Raw genomic sequence first — 17,036 nt, forward strand, 5'->3', positions numbered from 1 at the left:
CATCTATATGAGCTTCTTGAATCCATTCCAAAACAATCAGTATTAGGGTGAAAGTAGCACCAACTTTGTGGCTATAGCAACCTTTACTCTTATGAGAAGGCTTTCTACAAGTGTTTGGAGCGTATATGTGGGAATTTGTTTCTATTAAGCCAAAAGAGCATTTGCGAGATATTCTGATGTTGAACAAGAAAACCACATTCGCAATCGACATTTCAATTAATCCAAAAATTCCTCTACACCAAACTCGTCAACCCATGTCTGTATGGACCTGGCTTTGTTACAATTGAGAAGTCAACTCTTTTCCGTCAACATGAACAAGTTTATTTTAAAAATATAGTTAAGTACAAAAATAAGTACAATAACCATCTTAAATACAAAAATATAAAATTAAAAAGGAAAATGACAATATTATGTAGTATAATTTAGGTGTGCTTTACATGTTAATATAACAGATTAAAAACACATTTAAACAGGATTGGCCATACAATGTGAGTTAAGTTTAGCACATTACCAGTGCAAGTTAACAAGTGGTCATATTTGAGTTTGTTGCTATCAATTTCATCAACACATCATCTGGAACCATGCAGTTCTCCATGTGCAAAAAGCAATTCATTTCAAATATTGTATATATCAAGTACGGAAAGGTACGCTTAGGATTCAAGTAGTCTTATATTAAAATGCAACATTCAGAAATGCATGTGCATACATGTGGAATGTCAGTTTTGTTTATTACATATATTATATACTGCTTTATATCACTGGGGATTGCGGTCAAATTTATTAGACCCACCAAATCTACTAAACATTACATTTTGAAAGTGATTCTACTATTTAAAAGAACATGTTAGACGCTAATACAGCTGCTAATAAGACCACACTAGTCCAATAAAAAAAAATAAAGGCAACTGCATATAATATATTTGCCCTTTAACACTTGGCCATACCTCCAGATCAAGACATATCCAGGCCAAGAACTGTGACCGGCTGGGACAGAAGTTGATCATTAAATGTTGTACTTGGCAGGTGGAAATTATCGGAATTTCCATTTTGAAAGATTTTTAAAGATAGTGTATTGTAAAATGATTATAAGCCTCATAAGGAAGGAACATCTTTGACTAAGAAGAAATCACAATTCAACCAATGTTTGAGGCTGTAAAGTTATTCTATTCAGCTTAATTGTGAGCGTTTTCACAGAACAAAATTTAGAATGTTGTCTGATAAACTAGTGAGTGTCCTCTATCTATAAAGAACGGAAATGGCTTTTCAGATAGGCAGCCTTCCTAGTGAAAGATCCCTTTTAAGCTAGCCTCACCTATGCTAGATAATAAGGCAATGTTTATCATTTAGCCTGCCCTCTCCTCTGCATACATACATACCAAATTGGGCAAATTACATCTCACCAATCATGTATGGGCCCAGTGTAATGCCGCGTACACACGAGCGGACTTTACGGCAGACTTTGCCCGGTGGACTGGATTTCGTCAGACAATTCGATTGTGTGTAGGCTCCAGCGGACTTTGTTTTCTCAAAAGTTGGACGGACTTCGTTTTGAAACATGTTTTAAATCAATCCGTCGAAATCGAGTCCGGTCGAAAAGTCCGCTCGCCTGTATGCTAGTTCGACGGACAAAAAGCCACGTTAGGGCGGCTATTGGCTACTGGCTATGAACTTCCTTGTTTTAGTCCGTCGTACGTCATCACGTACGAATTCGACGGACTTTGGTGGATTCTGTGTAGGCAAGTCCGTTCATTCGGAAAGTCCGTCGTAAAGTCCGTCAAAAAGTCCGCCGGGCAACGTCTGCCATAAAGTCCGCTCGTGTGTACGCGGCATTAGGCTTAACTAATTAATACCATAACAGGGGATAATAGCTGGTATTCTGAACCAGATATTTTAAATGACATAAGGTAAATAATTTGTTTCAGACTGGAAACTATACAATTTTTATCAGTATTTTAAAACAAGTAGCACTCAAATCACACACTTCTTTAAGAAACAATAATATATATACTGAAATTCAGTATTAAAAGTGTATATATCAATACATACAATAAAATACAGACTTTTCTATAAAATCTTTAACAGTTTCACCAGTATGAAAATATTCCATGTAACTAAAATAAAGACATATTTTCAGGGTTTTTTCAAACTGCAAAGTGTATATAAAAATAATTGCTTATATGTCTTTATATGTATAAAATATGCATTATATTGCATTACTGAATCAAAGTAAGAAGACAACAGCACCATAAGTGTCTTCATCTAAGATGGAATGATCTGGATTTGGCTGGCCAGGACATTCTGGTTGTGTGTTATACCACACTAAAATGTCTTCTTAGCGAGAGGTATGGCTGAGATGTGATACAGCTTATTACAGAATAACATGTTTTATAATATTAAGGAGGTTTCTTCAGAGATTTCTGTACTGAGCTGGCGACAGCTAAAGCTCCTCCTTGAACAAAGCGTACAAAATAGTCACCAGTCAGGGGTCCAACTGCATACAAGCCTTTCTCCTGTAAGCACTCATAGGTGAATGGATCAATCTCCAGAGGGTTCCTTTTGGAGCTGACTGGCTTTTCTGTGTCCAGAGTCAGATGCATGCCATTTTTTGGAAGGAAAGACAAGTTGGGGTTAGAACCAATAAGAATTAGGGTCATTGAGACATTGAATGCCTTGTGCTGTCCATATTTATCCCTGAAAATACATTTTTTGTTGTCACTAAAGTGAACTGCATGGTGCTCAGGAAGACTCATGTAACCTTCATAGGGTCCACCTTTAAAGACAGATTGTTCTTTCATCATTTGGTACACCTTGTGGTACTCTGGGTACATGACCTGTGGTAATTGGTTGAAAATGAGTGCTGGGTCATTAACCCGTCTTCTAAAGGCATGAATTACGGGGATGTTGTAGTGATGCGCTAACAGAATGGCATCTGCAGCTGTCAAACCTGCACCTACGATCAGTACTGGGTCTGAGTCGTGATGGACTTTTTTTGTCTTCACAGCCTCTTCAAGAGCAGAGATCTGGTGGTACACAAATGGAAGATCTTCTCCTTGGATACCCAGTCTCAAAGGGCTATCATATGTCCCTGTGGCCAAAACCACATTCTTTGCATAGACACAGAAATTCTGCTTGATTCCTGAATTGTTTTCGATGAAGCCGCTCACTTGGAAGATGCTCTTGTCCTCTGGTCTATCCATGTTAAGCTTGGGCCTGTCCCAGAGGTTTTCCTTCTCAGGTACATTTTCCTCACTTCTGTTCAGTTTTACAATCGAGGTGACAACAGCTCCTGAGACAAAGTTGTCCTGAAGGCTTTTGTTCCTTACATAGTATTGGTAATAATTCAAGATGTCACCTGCAGTGGACCTATCATTTCTGAGGTTCCTAAAATATAAAACAAGTAGGTGGTTAGTTAAACAAATGCTATGTTTTTACACATTTTGAAAATTAATATTTTTGGATATTGGTGTGGGTTCCTCTAGAGTTCAAATGACTGCTCTCTTAACTTCCACATCTTTCACATGTAACCACAACAAAGCTGTGAAAGTGGAAATGGAGACAGTGGCCCTACTCCAAACATTAGTAAAGTATGTGTAGGTTGAATTTTTACATTTTTAATTTCAGCAGAATGAGGGCACTGATGAAATTTTCAGATAAGCTTTAGAGCTGAACTTTGGTATTTTCGTAAAAAAAACACTCTTGCAGAGCACAGGGATGGTAAAACTCTCTCTTTATGGTCCCTTCTTTAAAGTGAACCTATTCACCAGTATGGACAAAGTGAACTTAAATTTAAAGTGATATTAAATGCTTTTTAAACACTTTCAGCAGTTGATATAATCACTTATGTACTTCTTTATCTTTTAAGTCTTCGAATATGTTCCAGCTTGTTACTGCTTGCTATAACTGCTGTCCTAGGTTTCCTGTTTCAGGGTGGCTCCTTTCCTTGCAGTATCCAATAAAGAAACCCTTGCAAAGTAGGGACCAAAGTTGTGTCATCCAACACGGTGTGCATCAACAGAACACACAGCTCCATAGCAGTCCCTTGCTCCTCCCCTCTCCCTTCTCCAAGTTAACAGAAAATGGTATCAAATAGTTTACTGGGGAATGTTTATTTCAATGTGTTAAGCTAAAAAACACTAAGGGTTTAATAATATAAATGCTACAATTATATCTCAAAATAAGTGCAGTTCATTTGCCACAGTAGAAAGACCCCCGAAGTAGAAGTCCGGTCAAAAGCTAACTAAGCTTAAACCTACTTCCACCCTCATTCTAAGCCCTATGCCACCTACCCTGTAAAGGAAAAATGTGTATGCCTACCTAATCTAAGCGCGCTCCGGTCTGGTCATGCGATTCCAGTGCGGCTTCAGGGTAGAGGTGGGATAGCGGACAAGGGATGCCCCATAGTATATCCGTGGGTGACATCACTAACCTGATCCTGAAAGCATTGTTGTTGCTCCCTTCCCCAAATCCTGGCGCTGAGGAGATCATGTGACCGGACCACAGTGCCCTTAGATTAGGTAAGTATACACATCTTTCCTTTACAGGGTAGTTCGCATAGGGCTTAGAATGGGGGTTGGAGGATATTTAAGCTTAGTTAGCTTTCGACTGGACTTCCACTTTAACATCTGATAAGATAACTATTTCCAGAATGCCATAGGTAGCTGTGTGTGACATGAATTCATCCATGTTCAGAATGCAAGCTATATGCAGTATGAATAAATTAGATAAATAGAGATTAGCCATTCTGTAGACGGCGCATTATTAGTACTAGTTATCTGCTTTAGCGTGTGTTCTTGTATTGTAAATTGAAGCTTTCTGCAAATGTTCTTATCAGGTAAACCCAGAGCCTGTCCTTTTCTCCAAGAATTCCTAGTACGGAGATACAGTACATGAGATGGTATACAGAAATACTCTATATGCTTTACATCAAATGAACAGGACCCAGGAAAAATCTACCCAATAAGGGGATGGTTGGGTTGATTGCTCCTACAGATGTACAGACAGTATGTTTAAAGGAAATGTCATCTATTTTTTGGTAAGGAAAAAAAAAAAAGATTCCTGGGTGAAGGTTAAAGTGAACCTTCACCCAGGAATCTGACTTCCTCTCTTCTGACTCCTCCCCCCTCCCTCTTATAATAGGAAAAAACTATTTTTTAAACATGAAATACTTTTAAACATCTTTAGTCCTTGCTTCCTGAATCCTCACCTAGGGAAGAATAACGTAAATAGCGCAATCTTGCGCATGCACAGACACGCTGTGGGTTCTATAGGAACTGTCAGAGACCCATGCTGTGTCTGCGAATGCACAAAATCACATTGAACCCCTGCGCATGCACAGAAAGCTTTAGAAAATATGAAATTCCTCTTCATAATCACCTGCTGAGGTCTGCAGCTTTGGATGTAAAGTTTCGGCTGCCATGCTAGGGCTATCCTTTGAAAACCAGAGACCATTTCATTTAATCCCCCCTAAAGCAGGCAGAATTCTGAAGATTGTTGTAGTAAAGGAAAAATGTAATCAATTTTCAGTGGGTTCATATTTTATTGATTATAGCAATGTTTACCTTGATAAAACATTTCTATGACTTTTACACACTTTGAAGTATGGTCATTAATATTTTTGTTATATAGTTTTGCAGCACTGGGGTCATCGGTTCAAGTCCCATCCTAGGCACTTCCTGCATCACATATGAATGTTCTCCCTGTGCTTGCATGGGTTTCCTCCCAGTACTTCCATCTCCCACATTCCAAAGGCATGCTGATTAGTTAATTGGCTCCTGTCTATATTGGCTCTAGTATGTGTTATATGCATGTGACATAGGGACCTTACATTGTAAACGGCTGCATAAATTGTCAGCACTATATAAATATCTGTAATAATATTAATTTGTAGATTGGCCATGGCAGGAAGCACCCAGTGGTTCAGTGCAATTATTCTGCCTCCCGCTGAAAAACATATGCGGTGTAGCCCCTTAGTCCCCCCTGCAAAGTCTTACAAATACCTGTTCAGTTTGTCATTTTCTAACACGGTGACAACACTCCTGCATTTTTACTGAATTCAGAGCAGAGTTGTCACCCTTTTGTATACTGTTCCTGCTTATACTACAGTTAGATGAGAAGATGTTGCAGGGGGCGTAGCTATCAGCATTGCCTCTGGTTATTCCCAGGCCTATAGCTTGTCAATCAACAGCTTGCCATGCCTAGTCCTGCCCACTTTCTGGATTGACAGCTCTGCATCTGCTGCTGAAACCCTCCCACTGTGATCTGCAGTGTCTAGGAGGGGGAGCGTGTGATACAAATGATGGAGAATTTGGCTCAGTCAGGGGAGGAAAGGGAAGTTTTAGGTCAAGAGGCTTGTGTATCATATCATAGCTGAATTTACGCCAAGCTGTTCTGCTTACACATTTATCTAAAACCACCCAAAAATATATATTCCATCCATAACAATCACCATACTCTAAAGCTTGATTGTGAGTTTGGTTTCTTACCTCCTTTTCTTCCTCATCCAGTCTTTAAATGATAAATCAGGCAGGCCCATCCAGTCCCCACGGCTAAGAGTAATCATGGATCCCTCAATGGCCTAAAATAGAAAATACTTGTGGTCACATAACTTACATAGCACAGAAAAATACTTACTTTCCCTGAAGACATTAAGACAGAAAACATTGTTTATTATCAGGCGTTGTTCACACCAGCCCATGGCGTTTTTGCATGCGGGCTGGTGTTTGTTGTGCGCAAGCTGCGAGGGGCGGTACATTGTGCTGTTTCAGTGCATTAAACCATTTACATTTTTTTAAACCCTATTGAAGTGCCACAAAATGACACTGCAGCTGAGTTGTAGTGTAATGAGTGGGGCTGTTTGATTAGTGTATGGACAGCTTTTGTCTGCTTTAAATGTACACAGCAGTCACGTGTACAAATTAATACTCTGAATCTATTTCACAAATAGCAGCTATAGCACTTGGTTTCTCCTTATGTGTTCTGTCTCTAATGCAGGGGTCTCAAACTGGTGGCCCTTCAGCTGTTGCAGAACTACAAGTCCCATCATTCCTCTGCCTGAGAAATGGATGGAACTGAGGAACTGTCAGCCTTGCAATGCCTCATGGAATGCCTCATGGGAGTTTCGCAACAGCTGGAGTGCCGCCAGTTTGAGACGCCTGCTCTAATGGGATCCAATGATAAATTACATGTGAACCACTCACATTCCAAGCCCCCCCTGGTGGTCCTCTCCCCAGCACCAAGTGAGGAATGGCTCTCTCTGGTTCTAGAGTCCAGCCCAGTACAGATTCCACGTCTCCGAGAAAATCAGTGTCAGGTCTGAGCAGAGTGTCAAACAGCAAAGCAGCTGGGCTGTTGGAGCGTCCTTCCAAGCCCTCAGACAAATACTCCAAATCCTGGAAATATAAAAAATGTAAAGTTTTTAATTTGCTAATTGTGATATATCAATAATCAATATAAATTTAACTCCCATTACTAAGTGCAAAAGTTCTCATTGCTTGTTGAAAGACAGAAAGCAGGTGGGTGAGTCAGCCTGCTGGCATCTACCCCTACCTGCTGATTAAGTGCGCAAATCTGCATTGCCAAAATAACGCAGAGGTCCAGGTATGAAATAAACCTAGATACCCCTATTGTGAATGGCCATTGAAATTACTTGAATGCCAAGCTTCTAGGTTCATTAGTCACAGAGGGGTTCAAGGAGTGGATGCTTCTTGGTCACCTCCTTGTGTGAATGTTACAGCACTTTACTGCCGTCCCGTGCTTCCTGAAGGAATGGGAGAGCCGCACCTTCAGAGCCCCCTAAACATGATTGAACAGCTCTAGAGTCAACTGGATCACTCTTTTCTGAAAGCCCATCACCATCTCTAAAAATCAATACCAAGCTTCATGGTTGCAGCAGCAGCCGTGATCTAGCTGTAATCTTTTGAATACCAGGACGTTTATAAACGCACCTTGTTAGACAAGGATTTAAACATCACTAGTTTGTTCTGCTTTGTGCTCAGGAAGGAGGCCATCTTAGCCTCTGTTTGATCTGCTGCACATTTGATCAGTTATGACACCTTGACGTTTGCTTGAAAGCGCAAGTAACTGACAGTTATTGTTCACGGCATGCCTTGAATGTAACTGCTTTGGGAAACAGTTAAAATTGATGGTTTCCTTCCGCATTAAAGCTTTGTGTGGGTCATGACATAATGTGTGATTATTGTGAGAAGCAGCAAAAAGCTTTACTGCTCATCACAAGAAGTCTACACATAAGATATATTTAACACTGTTACAGAAAGCTATTGGCATTTAATTAAGTAAGGTATGCTATCCCTCCCCCCACCCACGAAGAAAGGCATGCAGCTAACAAAACGACACATTGGATGCTATATAAAAGGCACAGAGTTTCAACATATATCTGTTTTACAGATATACATATAACTCAGAAGCCTCTATTAACTTTCTTCCATTATAAATTTTTTGAAGTCAAGTACATATAACTTTATTTTGACTTCCCATATACCAACACGATGACCTAAAATGGTTCTATATGTCAGCTAATAATTAGGAAAACAGTATTTCCATGCTGTAGCTCCCTAAGGCAACTGCCTTTATGGCCTCACGGTGATAATCTACTCATAGCTAGAAGAGACACCTGTAGGCACCTCTCTACCATTAAATGTATTTGTTAGGAAAACTAGGTTTTCATATTCCAAAGGTGTGTTCTAATGAAACCAAGAGCCATGGGGGATATTTCCAGAATGATTATTCACATTGAAGCTTATGGCCTCAGGTCATAGTGACCTTTTTCACAGGGCGATCACCTCTGGTGTCATCAGCTAGCTGGTTGTCAAAAGTCCCCATCATGTATTGGAGTGTTACTTGAAAGACTTGATTTTTAATATTCGGTGCTCTTTTGTCCCCCTTTCCCTTACTTTGACAAAAGAATGGGATCAAATGAATGCCAGCATAGCTCAAATATTAGATTGCCATGAAAGCAATTTGCTTGTCACAGATGCTATCTTTGTCTTCTCTGAGATCAATCTGCTGGAGTTGTAGCCATTTTTTAGGTATTGCTTCTGTCTTAATGGAAAAGCTTCAAAATCAACATGATAGCTAATTCTAACCACTGTAATGCTATTATGTACACACGATAGGATTTTCTGACAACAAAACCGTGGATTTTTTCCAAAGAATGTTGGCTCAAACTTGTCTTGCATACACACGAATGTTGTCGGAAATTCCAAACGTCAAGAACGTGGTGATTTACAACACGTACGACGAGCCGAGAAAAATGTTCAATAACCAGTATGGCTCTTCTGCTTGATTCCGAGCATGCGTGGACTTTTGTGCGTCGGAATTGTGTACACACGATCGAAATTTCCGGCAACAAGTCTTGTTGTCGGAAAATTTGAGAACCTGCTCTCAAACATTTGTTGGCGGAAATTCCGACAACAAATGTTCTATGGTGCATACAAACGGTTGGACTTTCCGACAACAAGCTCACATCGACTATTTGTTGTCGGAAAATCCTATAGTGTGTACGGCCCATAACAGTACAATATATATGTTGCAGATATAGCAATTATCCCGTGACTGCATAATTTCATATATAAATGTACACAAACCTGTTCTGTGATAGGAACACCAGGGAATTCTTCCAGTTTCCTTTGTAACAATGGATTGGGATGTACAGCTCCTTCTTTCACATATGGAGTATATCCAGACAATAAGTAGGACAGACAAATCCCTGATGGGCCATTACCTAAAAGCAAGCAAACATTAATCATTAAATAAATATATCTATATGTTCTGGAAAGCAAACCATAAAACATGCAAACATCTGTAAATACACTTTCTGTGACATTTTGGCCATGAATTTTCATTTTCTCCATTTGCCTGGACCCAACAATGAAAGTAAGACAATGCAACATGAGAACTAAAAATGCACAGCTCCCACGGGGAGAACAGCAGGCAGAAGAAAGCTGTATGTATTATAATAGAGGTAATATATATATTAATGCATGGGAGAAAGATATTTTATTTTTTATTTATTTCAGGTACTTGTATAGCGCCGTCAATTTACGCAGCGCTTTACATATACATTATACATTCACATCAGTCCCTACACCCTCAAGGAGCTTACAATCTAAGGTCCCTAACTCACATTCATACATACTAGGGACAATTTAGACAGGATCCAAATTAACCTACCAGCATGTCTTTGGAGTGCCATCTATTGTGCTTTCTACTGTAAGTCTTGGGATAGCAGCTCTGAAGCATGCGTTTTTTTGGCCAGGGTTGGAATATTGAGACATAAGTCAATTGTTTTTGTAATCTCAGTAGAGAGAATATTAAAATGCCCTTGTATATTTCCCATTACACAGTTATAGGATACAGACTTTTATGTTAGCATATACAGTACATCAGAAAAGTTATACAGTGAAATCCACTCTGTTGGTATTTACAGTTGAACGGGCTTAAAAAAATCCTGACTACTAGAATCAAAGCATGGATGAATCCATTCATTCACATGAACACACAGCTTAAAGCTGAAATCCCGGCCTACAGAGGCGACCATCATTTAATCCAGTTAGTTTAAAGCTGGCCATAGATGGATCAAAATCTGGTTTAGCAGGGACCAGACAAATTTAGATCCATGTGTGTCAATGCCTGTTGGACTGCAGTCGATCGTTAGAATTTATCAAATAGGCTTGTTGGAAGTTTTTTCACGATTATCTGGCTGCGGGCCGCTGTCAGAATACAAAGTTTTAGTGGGAGGGATTCCTCCATCCACCTCGTTTGTGTGGATGGAGGAATCCTTTTTTTTTTTTTCATGCAGCCCACTGGCTGATCAAGAAAAAAAAAAGAGTAATCTATGGCCAGCTTAAAGAGGAGTTCTGCCCCCCCCCCACAAAAAATTAAAAGTCAGCAGCTACAAATACTGTATACTGCTGCCGCCGCCATTCATGTTGTAGGAAACCAGCAATGAAGCCTTCTGGCTTCACAGCCAGTTCCCTACTGTGCATGCGTGAAGTGCGCTGCACTTTCTAACTGGCCCGGCGGTGGAGGAAGGAGGCCGAACTTCCCAGGATCGGCGCCACGGCGCAGTCTTCCTGAAGTGTGGAAGGGTACTTATCAAAAACAGGTACCCATTTCCCTCCCTCCCCCCTGAAAGGTGCCAAATGTGGCACCGGAGGGGGGGAGGAAGCACATAAGCGGAGGTTCCACTTTTCGGTGGAACTCCGCTTTAATTGCCTGAATTTGCAGTATCAGACTGGAAGATGGAGGAAGAGCAATATGCATCTATCTAGCTTTAAGCTGGCCACACATTGATAAAAATTCGGCTGGTTCAGCAGGGACTTTTGTACAACCAGCCTGTTGGATTTTCCCCGCACAATCAGGGCTGCAGGGTATATCCAGCAGTGCTGATCTGTATATTCTCATGGTGTGGAATGCTCCCTACTATCAGAATACAAAGGCTCAGTGGGTGGATTCCCCCATCTACATAGAGTGCGCGGATAGGGGAATAGAGTCATTTTTTTTTTTGTTCAACCTGCTGGTTGAGTGAAAAAAAAAGACTCATCTACGGGCTGCTTTACTGTTTTGCAAAGCTCTGACAATCCAACACTGGGTGCTTGATCATAAGAGCAGAGGGATAACTTGATCAGTGCTCTTCATTCATGTTCTATCTGCAGGCTGGGGGAAGGTTAGTCCAGGTGTATGGATTAACTATATTAAGAGCCTGCAAGGATGGGCAACTTCTCAGCCAATACAAGTCAATGGGAATGCAAAAGCAAATTGAAGCACATTGATGCAGTTTGGACAGGCGCAAAAGCAGATCAGAAGGAGGTCAACTGCAGATCAAATGCACCCGACAATGAATTCTGAATGATCTCAGATGGAAGCTGAATGCACCCGAAACATGCTGCAAATGCCCAAAGCCCATCAGGCCCTAGACTGGCTGAACTGAATTACTAATCTTTAGGCAGGTAAGGCAGTTTACATATTTGTATTTAACAGTGGATTAAGCTGTTTGCCTGGTGTTCAGCTTTAAGGCAAAGTATTCCATTTATTTATGTTGGTACATTATTGTATTTCCCCTTCAATACATGTTTTCCCTGCTCTGAGTGAATATGTAAGAACATAATACATGTCTGTGCCCTTTGTGATGGTCATTGAGATATGATTACATTTGGAACAATGATGTATTGCTCCCCTACAAAGAACCTGCTGAGCAGCTTTCAGCGTTGGCTGGCAGAGACATCAGTGGGTATGGGCATGGTGTACTTATATGATGTAATACAAGTTACAGCTGGCCCTTGTGTGCCTGTAAACTAAAGACAATGCTAACTGGGACACAATGTAGGTCTCTGCCAACATAGATCAGTGTTAAAACCAGGACACATCACTGAAGTTAAATGCATATGAAAATCTCATGCAAAGCATGTCTGATTAAATGGTTTCTTGTTATATCTTGTACCTCCGCTTTGTTCTCACTCTAAATAATATATAATTACACTATTGGAACTAGGTAGATAGTTTTGGTCTGTAGAAGGCAATTTTCTACTTGCCAGATTGCTAACATGGTAATGTAAATGTAACAGGTATGAGGCATGCAAACAGGGCCTTTTGTACTTCTAGATTAAAGACATTTCTTATTGCCAAACAAAAGAACCAATATTGCCATAACAAGCCTATCAGCTCTGGCCTCTGATTAGTAGCATACTATGGCCACTTGCCAGCCAATCTGAGTTGTATGCATAGCCAAACGTTTTTTTAGTTTTGGATACAGTGGGGAAGAGTTTACCCCGCCAGGTTATTTTTTTGCGGACTGTGTAACATTGAGGAAACTGCCATATGCTAGCCAATCAGAATTCTGCAATCAAGGACGCATGGTTGCAGTTGGTTGTAAGACATTATTTAGTGACCACTGACTGGTCTGCATCAATGGGCTTTTGCAATAACATTGAAGCAAAATAACTACCAAAGCAGCCAATCAGGATGCATCTTGTACTGGTCTCCCTTCATTAAAAGGTAGTTGCAATGGTTTACTGTGGTTTGTGCTCTTTTGAGTATTCATTTAACACATCTTAAAGACTAATAGGTGGTCACACTTAACAAGGAACTAAACCCTCCTATCCTTTACAGCCAAGGAAGCTGCCCTCTTAGCCTCTGTTTGATCTGCAGTTGCAATGGTGCTTCACGTGATCAGTTATGAGCACAAGCAACTGTGAGCGTTATTCACAGCATGCCTTAAATATAACTGTTGGGGAAACAGTTAAATTGATGGATTTAGTTCCACTTTAAAATCAACATGGTTCAAAAAATATGGTAGTAAAAGTGTAAAAACGAGTAAGAACTGAGCAAGGACGGATGTGGAAGCGCTCCTACTCACGTAGCTCTCTTCAGACCAGGAGTGGTTATTGCTGAAGTGGAAGTGGTTTAAATGGAAGTCAGCAGAGAAACTTCTCTGTTTCAGTTTTATAAGAATTATTAGAGATGCCATGACTAAGCAGTATGAAAATCAACAAGCACTTACCAATAATAACCACGGGAAGGGGCGACCATTCACTTGTCTGAAATTCTGCTAATTCTTTAGACATTTTGGTCTATTGAGTGACACAGAGCAGAGTACCTGTAATTCAGAGAATATGCATTTAAATTATCTATATCTAGAGATCGATCTAATTAAACACAGTTATATATTCTGGCACTGAAGGTCTGGTGGTGTTAATTTTGGTGCTGAAAAGAAGTGAAAATATCAGTGCTGTCCATGGTACCCCAAAATTCCCAACTATGCCCTACCCTAAAGTACTCCCCATAACTTAAACTGTATACATAGCCAAAAAGTTTTTTATTGTTTTGTTTTTTTATAGAGTTTATGGGTTTTTTTGCAATCTGTGTACCATTGTGGAAGTTTCCCTTCAATTCTTGTCCCATAGACGCAACAGGAAGTTGGAGAAAATCTCCCAAAGTGAAGGGAATTCCCCTTTTAGACAGAGGTCATGGAAAAGGTGCCCCCATTGGATGATTTTACCTTACATCTTGTTCTGTACAGTAGACATCTCCAAAATTATAGATTGTTCCTAACAGTCACCGGTACAGAGGGGGAAATCTCCCCATTAGGGACTAGCCCGTAACATTTGCCTTGCTCCAGCACTTAGCGTTCATCTAACAATTTAAGTGACTTAAAGAGGTTGTAAAGGCAGAAGGTTTTTATCTTAATGCATTCTAAGCATTAAGATAAAAAGCCTTCTTTGTGCAGCAGCCCTCCTCAGCCCCCCTAACACTTACCTGAGGTCCCTCACTGTCCAGTGATGTCCACGAGTGTCTCAGCCATCTAGATTCTCCTTCCTGATTGCCTGAGACAGCAGCCGCGCCTTTGGCTCCTGCTGCTGTCAATCAAAGCCAGCTAGCCAATCAGGGGAGAGAGGGGGTTGGGCCAGGTCAGGGCTCCGTGTATGATTGGACACAGGGAGCTGTGACACAGCTCACGTGCCACTATAGCAAGCTGCTTACTGTGGGGGCACCGAACAGGAGGGAGGGGCCAGGAGTGCAGAAGAGGGACGCGAGAATAGGAGGATACAGCCTGCTCTGTGCAAATCCACTGCACAGAGCAGGTAAGTATACCATTTGTTGTTATTTTTATAGGAAAAAAAAACGAGCCTTTACAATCACTTTAAACCCAACCTCCCTCTCAACAATTATCTCTTACCTTAACCACTTACGGACCGCCCACTGTCATTATACAGTGGCTCTTTGAAGTGTAATATCGTTGTTTTGGCAGCAGCTAGCTGCCATAATCCCAGTATCCATTTCTTCAGTGGGAGGTCCGTTTTAAGATAAAAGTGGTCTCAGTGGCGGATTCGCCGCAAGATCACTTTTATCGGTGACGGGAGAGGCCCCCCCCTTCCGCCGCACTCCGGTGCTCTCCGTCGCTTACCACAGCCACTGGCCGCGGCGGAGGTGATCGGAACCTGTCCCCTGCTTGGCATGGAGCTGAGTGAGGGGAAGATGGCCCCCACCCGGCTCCACACCATTGCAGAGTGGAAGCAACGTCAAAACGTCACTTCCGCCCATAGCTCTTAAAGGGACTTTTTTTATTTTTTATTTTTTCAAACTAATTTTTTTTTTTTTTTTTGGATATTAGTGCAAATATGAGATCTGAGGTCTTTTTGACCCCAGATCTCATAATTAAGAGGTCCTGTCATGCTTTTTTTCTATTACAAGGGATGTTTACATTCCTTGTAATAGGAATAAAAGTGACACAATTTTTTTTTTTTAAAGATCAGTGTAAAAACAAAAAATAAAAAGTCAAATAAATAAGGAAAAGAAAAATTTTTTTTAACACGCCCCGTCCCGCCGAGCTCGCGTGCAGAAGCGAACGCATTCGTGAGTAGCACCTGCATATGAAAACGATGTTCAAATCACACATGTGAGGTACCACCGCGATCGTTAGAGCGAGAGCAATAATTCTTGCCCTAGACCTGCTCTTTAACTCAAAACATGCAACCTGTAGCATTTTTTAAACGTCACCTATGGAGATTTTTAAAGGTAAAAGTTTGTCGCCATTCCACGAGCGGGCGCAATTTTGAAGCATGACATGTTGGGTATCAATTTACTCGGCGTAACATCATCTTTCACAATATAAAAAGAAAAAATTGGGCTAACTTTACTGTTGTCTTATTTTTTCATTCAAAAATGTGTATTTTTTCCAAAAAAGGTGTGCTTGTAAGACCGCTGCACAAATACGGTGTGACAGAAAGTATTGCAACGACCGCCATTTTATTCTCTAAGGTGTTATAAAAAAAAAAAAGATATAATGTTTGGGGGTTCTAAGTAAATTTCTAGACAACAAGTTTGAAAAATAGGCCTGCTCCTTAAAGCGGGGTTCCACCCAAATTTTGAACATTATCTCTATGCATTCTCTTCCTTGCCTAGATGCTGACATGCTGTGTAAAAAAATTTAAATCGCCGCAATTACCTTTTTTTTTTCTAATCTTCTTAGCACTTCCTGGTTTTCCTCCCATGGGAGTAGGCGTGTTTCTAGCCTTTCCCAGACCTCCCACAGTCCCCTGGGGGCTAGTCTCAGGCTTCCCAGCATGCATTGTGCAACAGCGTCATCACAACATCTCTGCTCCCAGCATTCACCGCATCCAGGAAATACATGCTTGTGGGCTTCAAATGCCCAGAATGAAGATGGAAACCGCCTTCAGTGAATTTTATAAGTTATTCTTTACAACGAAATCGGACACAGGCGGACTTATTACACAGAACATGTGAGTAGATAATCATGAGAAGAAAAGTTTGTGAATGAACTCCAAAAAAAAAAAACGATAGATAGGTGGACCCCCGCTTTAAGTGATTAAAACCTCACACTAGAAAACAAATCTAACCTCCTAAATGTAACACTTGAACTAACGCCTCATATTTACCCCCCATCTATTAAGTCTAATGGTGGCCATACACGCTTTGACTTTATTATTAGCTTGATGTGCAATTTGATCAAAACAATTGAATCAGAAAACGATCAAATAGGCATAACTCTTCTGATCAATTTAGACTCAGATTTGATCAAACTGAGTTGATCAGCCACGGTGCAAATGTATCGACAGCTTTGCATTTACTGGTAGCTTTGAGTTTATTCGGCTATAAATTTGATCGTAGTTAGATTGATTGAATTATGAGATCTCATAGTGGAGATACAATCAATAACTTAAAGTAATTGTAAAACTTGAATTTTTTTTCTTTTTAAAAACAACAATCATGTCCTACTTACCTACTGGGCAAAGGGTTTGCACAAAGCAGCCCGGATCCTCCTCTTCTTGGGTCCACACCGGTACTTCTGGCTCCTCTCCCCCAACACACCCCCCTCCCCCCCTGCAGGTGTCCCCATAGGAATCTGCTCCCTGTGGGGGCATTTATGCATGTTCAATTCAGATCCGGGCTATTTGTGTCTTTTCAGACACACAGCCTGGCTCGTCCCCACTCACAGGTTTCAATTGGCAGCAGCAGGAGCCAATGGCTCCCGCTGCTCTCAGCCAAGCCTGCGAGAGTCG

The 17,036-nt window shown here is 40.8% G+C and overlaps 1 protein-coding gene across 1 annotated transcript in view; it reads right to left on the minus strand.

Annotated features, from left to right (window-relative positions):
- Positions 1 to 1,324: 1,324 nt before the first annotated feature.
- The window catches only part of OSGIN1 (oxidative stress induced growth inhibitor 1), a 33,995-nt gene continuing 18,283 nt past the window's right edge, over positions 1,325 to 17,036 (minus strand). Inside the window, exons 2-6 of the mRNA XM_073605453.1 lie at positions 13,517 to 13,612; positions 9,603 to 9,739; positions 7,197 to 7,388; positions 6,483 to 6,574; positions 1,325 to 3,381 (exon numbers count right to left, since the gene is read on the minus strand). Of these exons, the coding sequence (XP_073461554.1) occupies positions 2,394 to 3,381; positions 6,483 to 6,574; positions 7,197 to 7,388; positions 9,603 to 9,739; positions 13,517 to 13,580 (1,473 nt within the window). The 5' untranslated portion in view covers positions 13,581 to 13,612 and the 3' untranslated portion in view covers positions 1,325 to 2,393. The remainder of the gene's footprint in view (positions 3,382 to 6,482; positions 6,575 to 7,196; positions 7,389 to 9,602; positions 9,740 to 13,516; positions 13,613 to 17,036) is intronic.

The sequence above is a fragment of the Aquarana catesbeiana genome, linkage group LG11 (genome assembly GCF_042186555.1).
Source record: "Aquarana catesbeiana isolate 2022-GZ linkage group LG11, ASM4218655v1, whole genome shotgun sequence".
In the NCBI taxonomy this organism is placed as follows: Eukaryota; Metazoa; Chordata; class Amphibia; order Anura; family Ranidae; genus Aquarana; species Aquarana catesbeiana.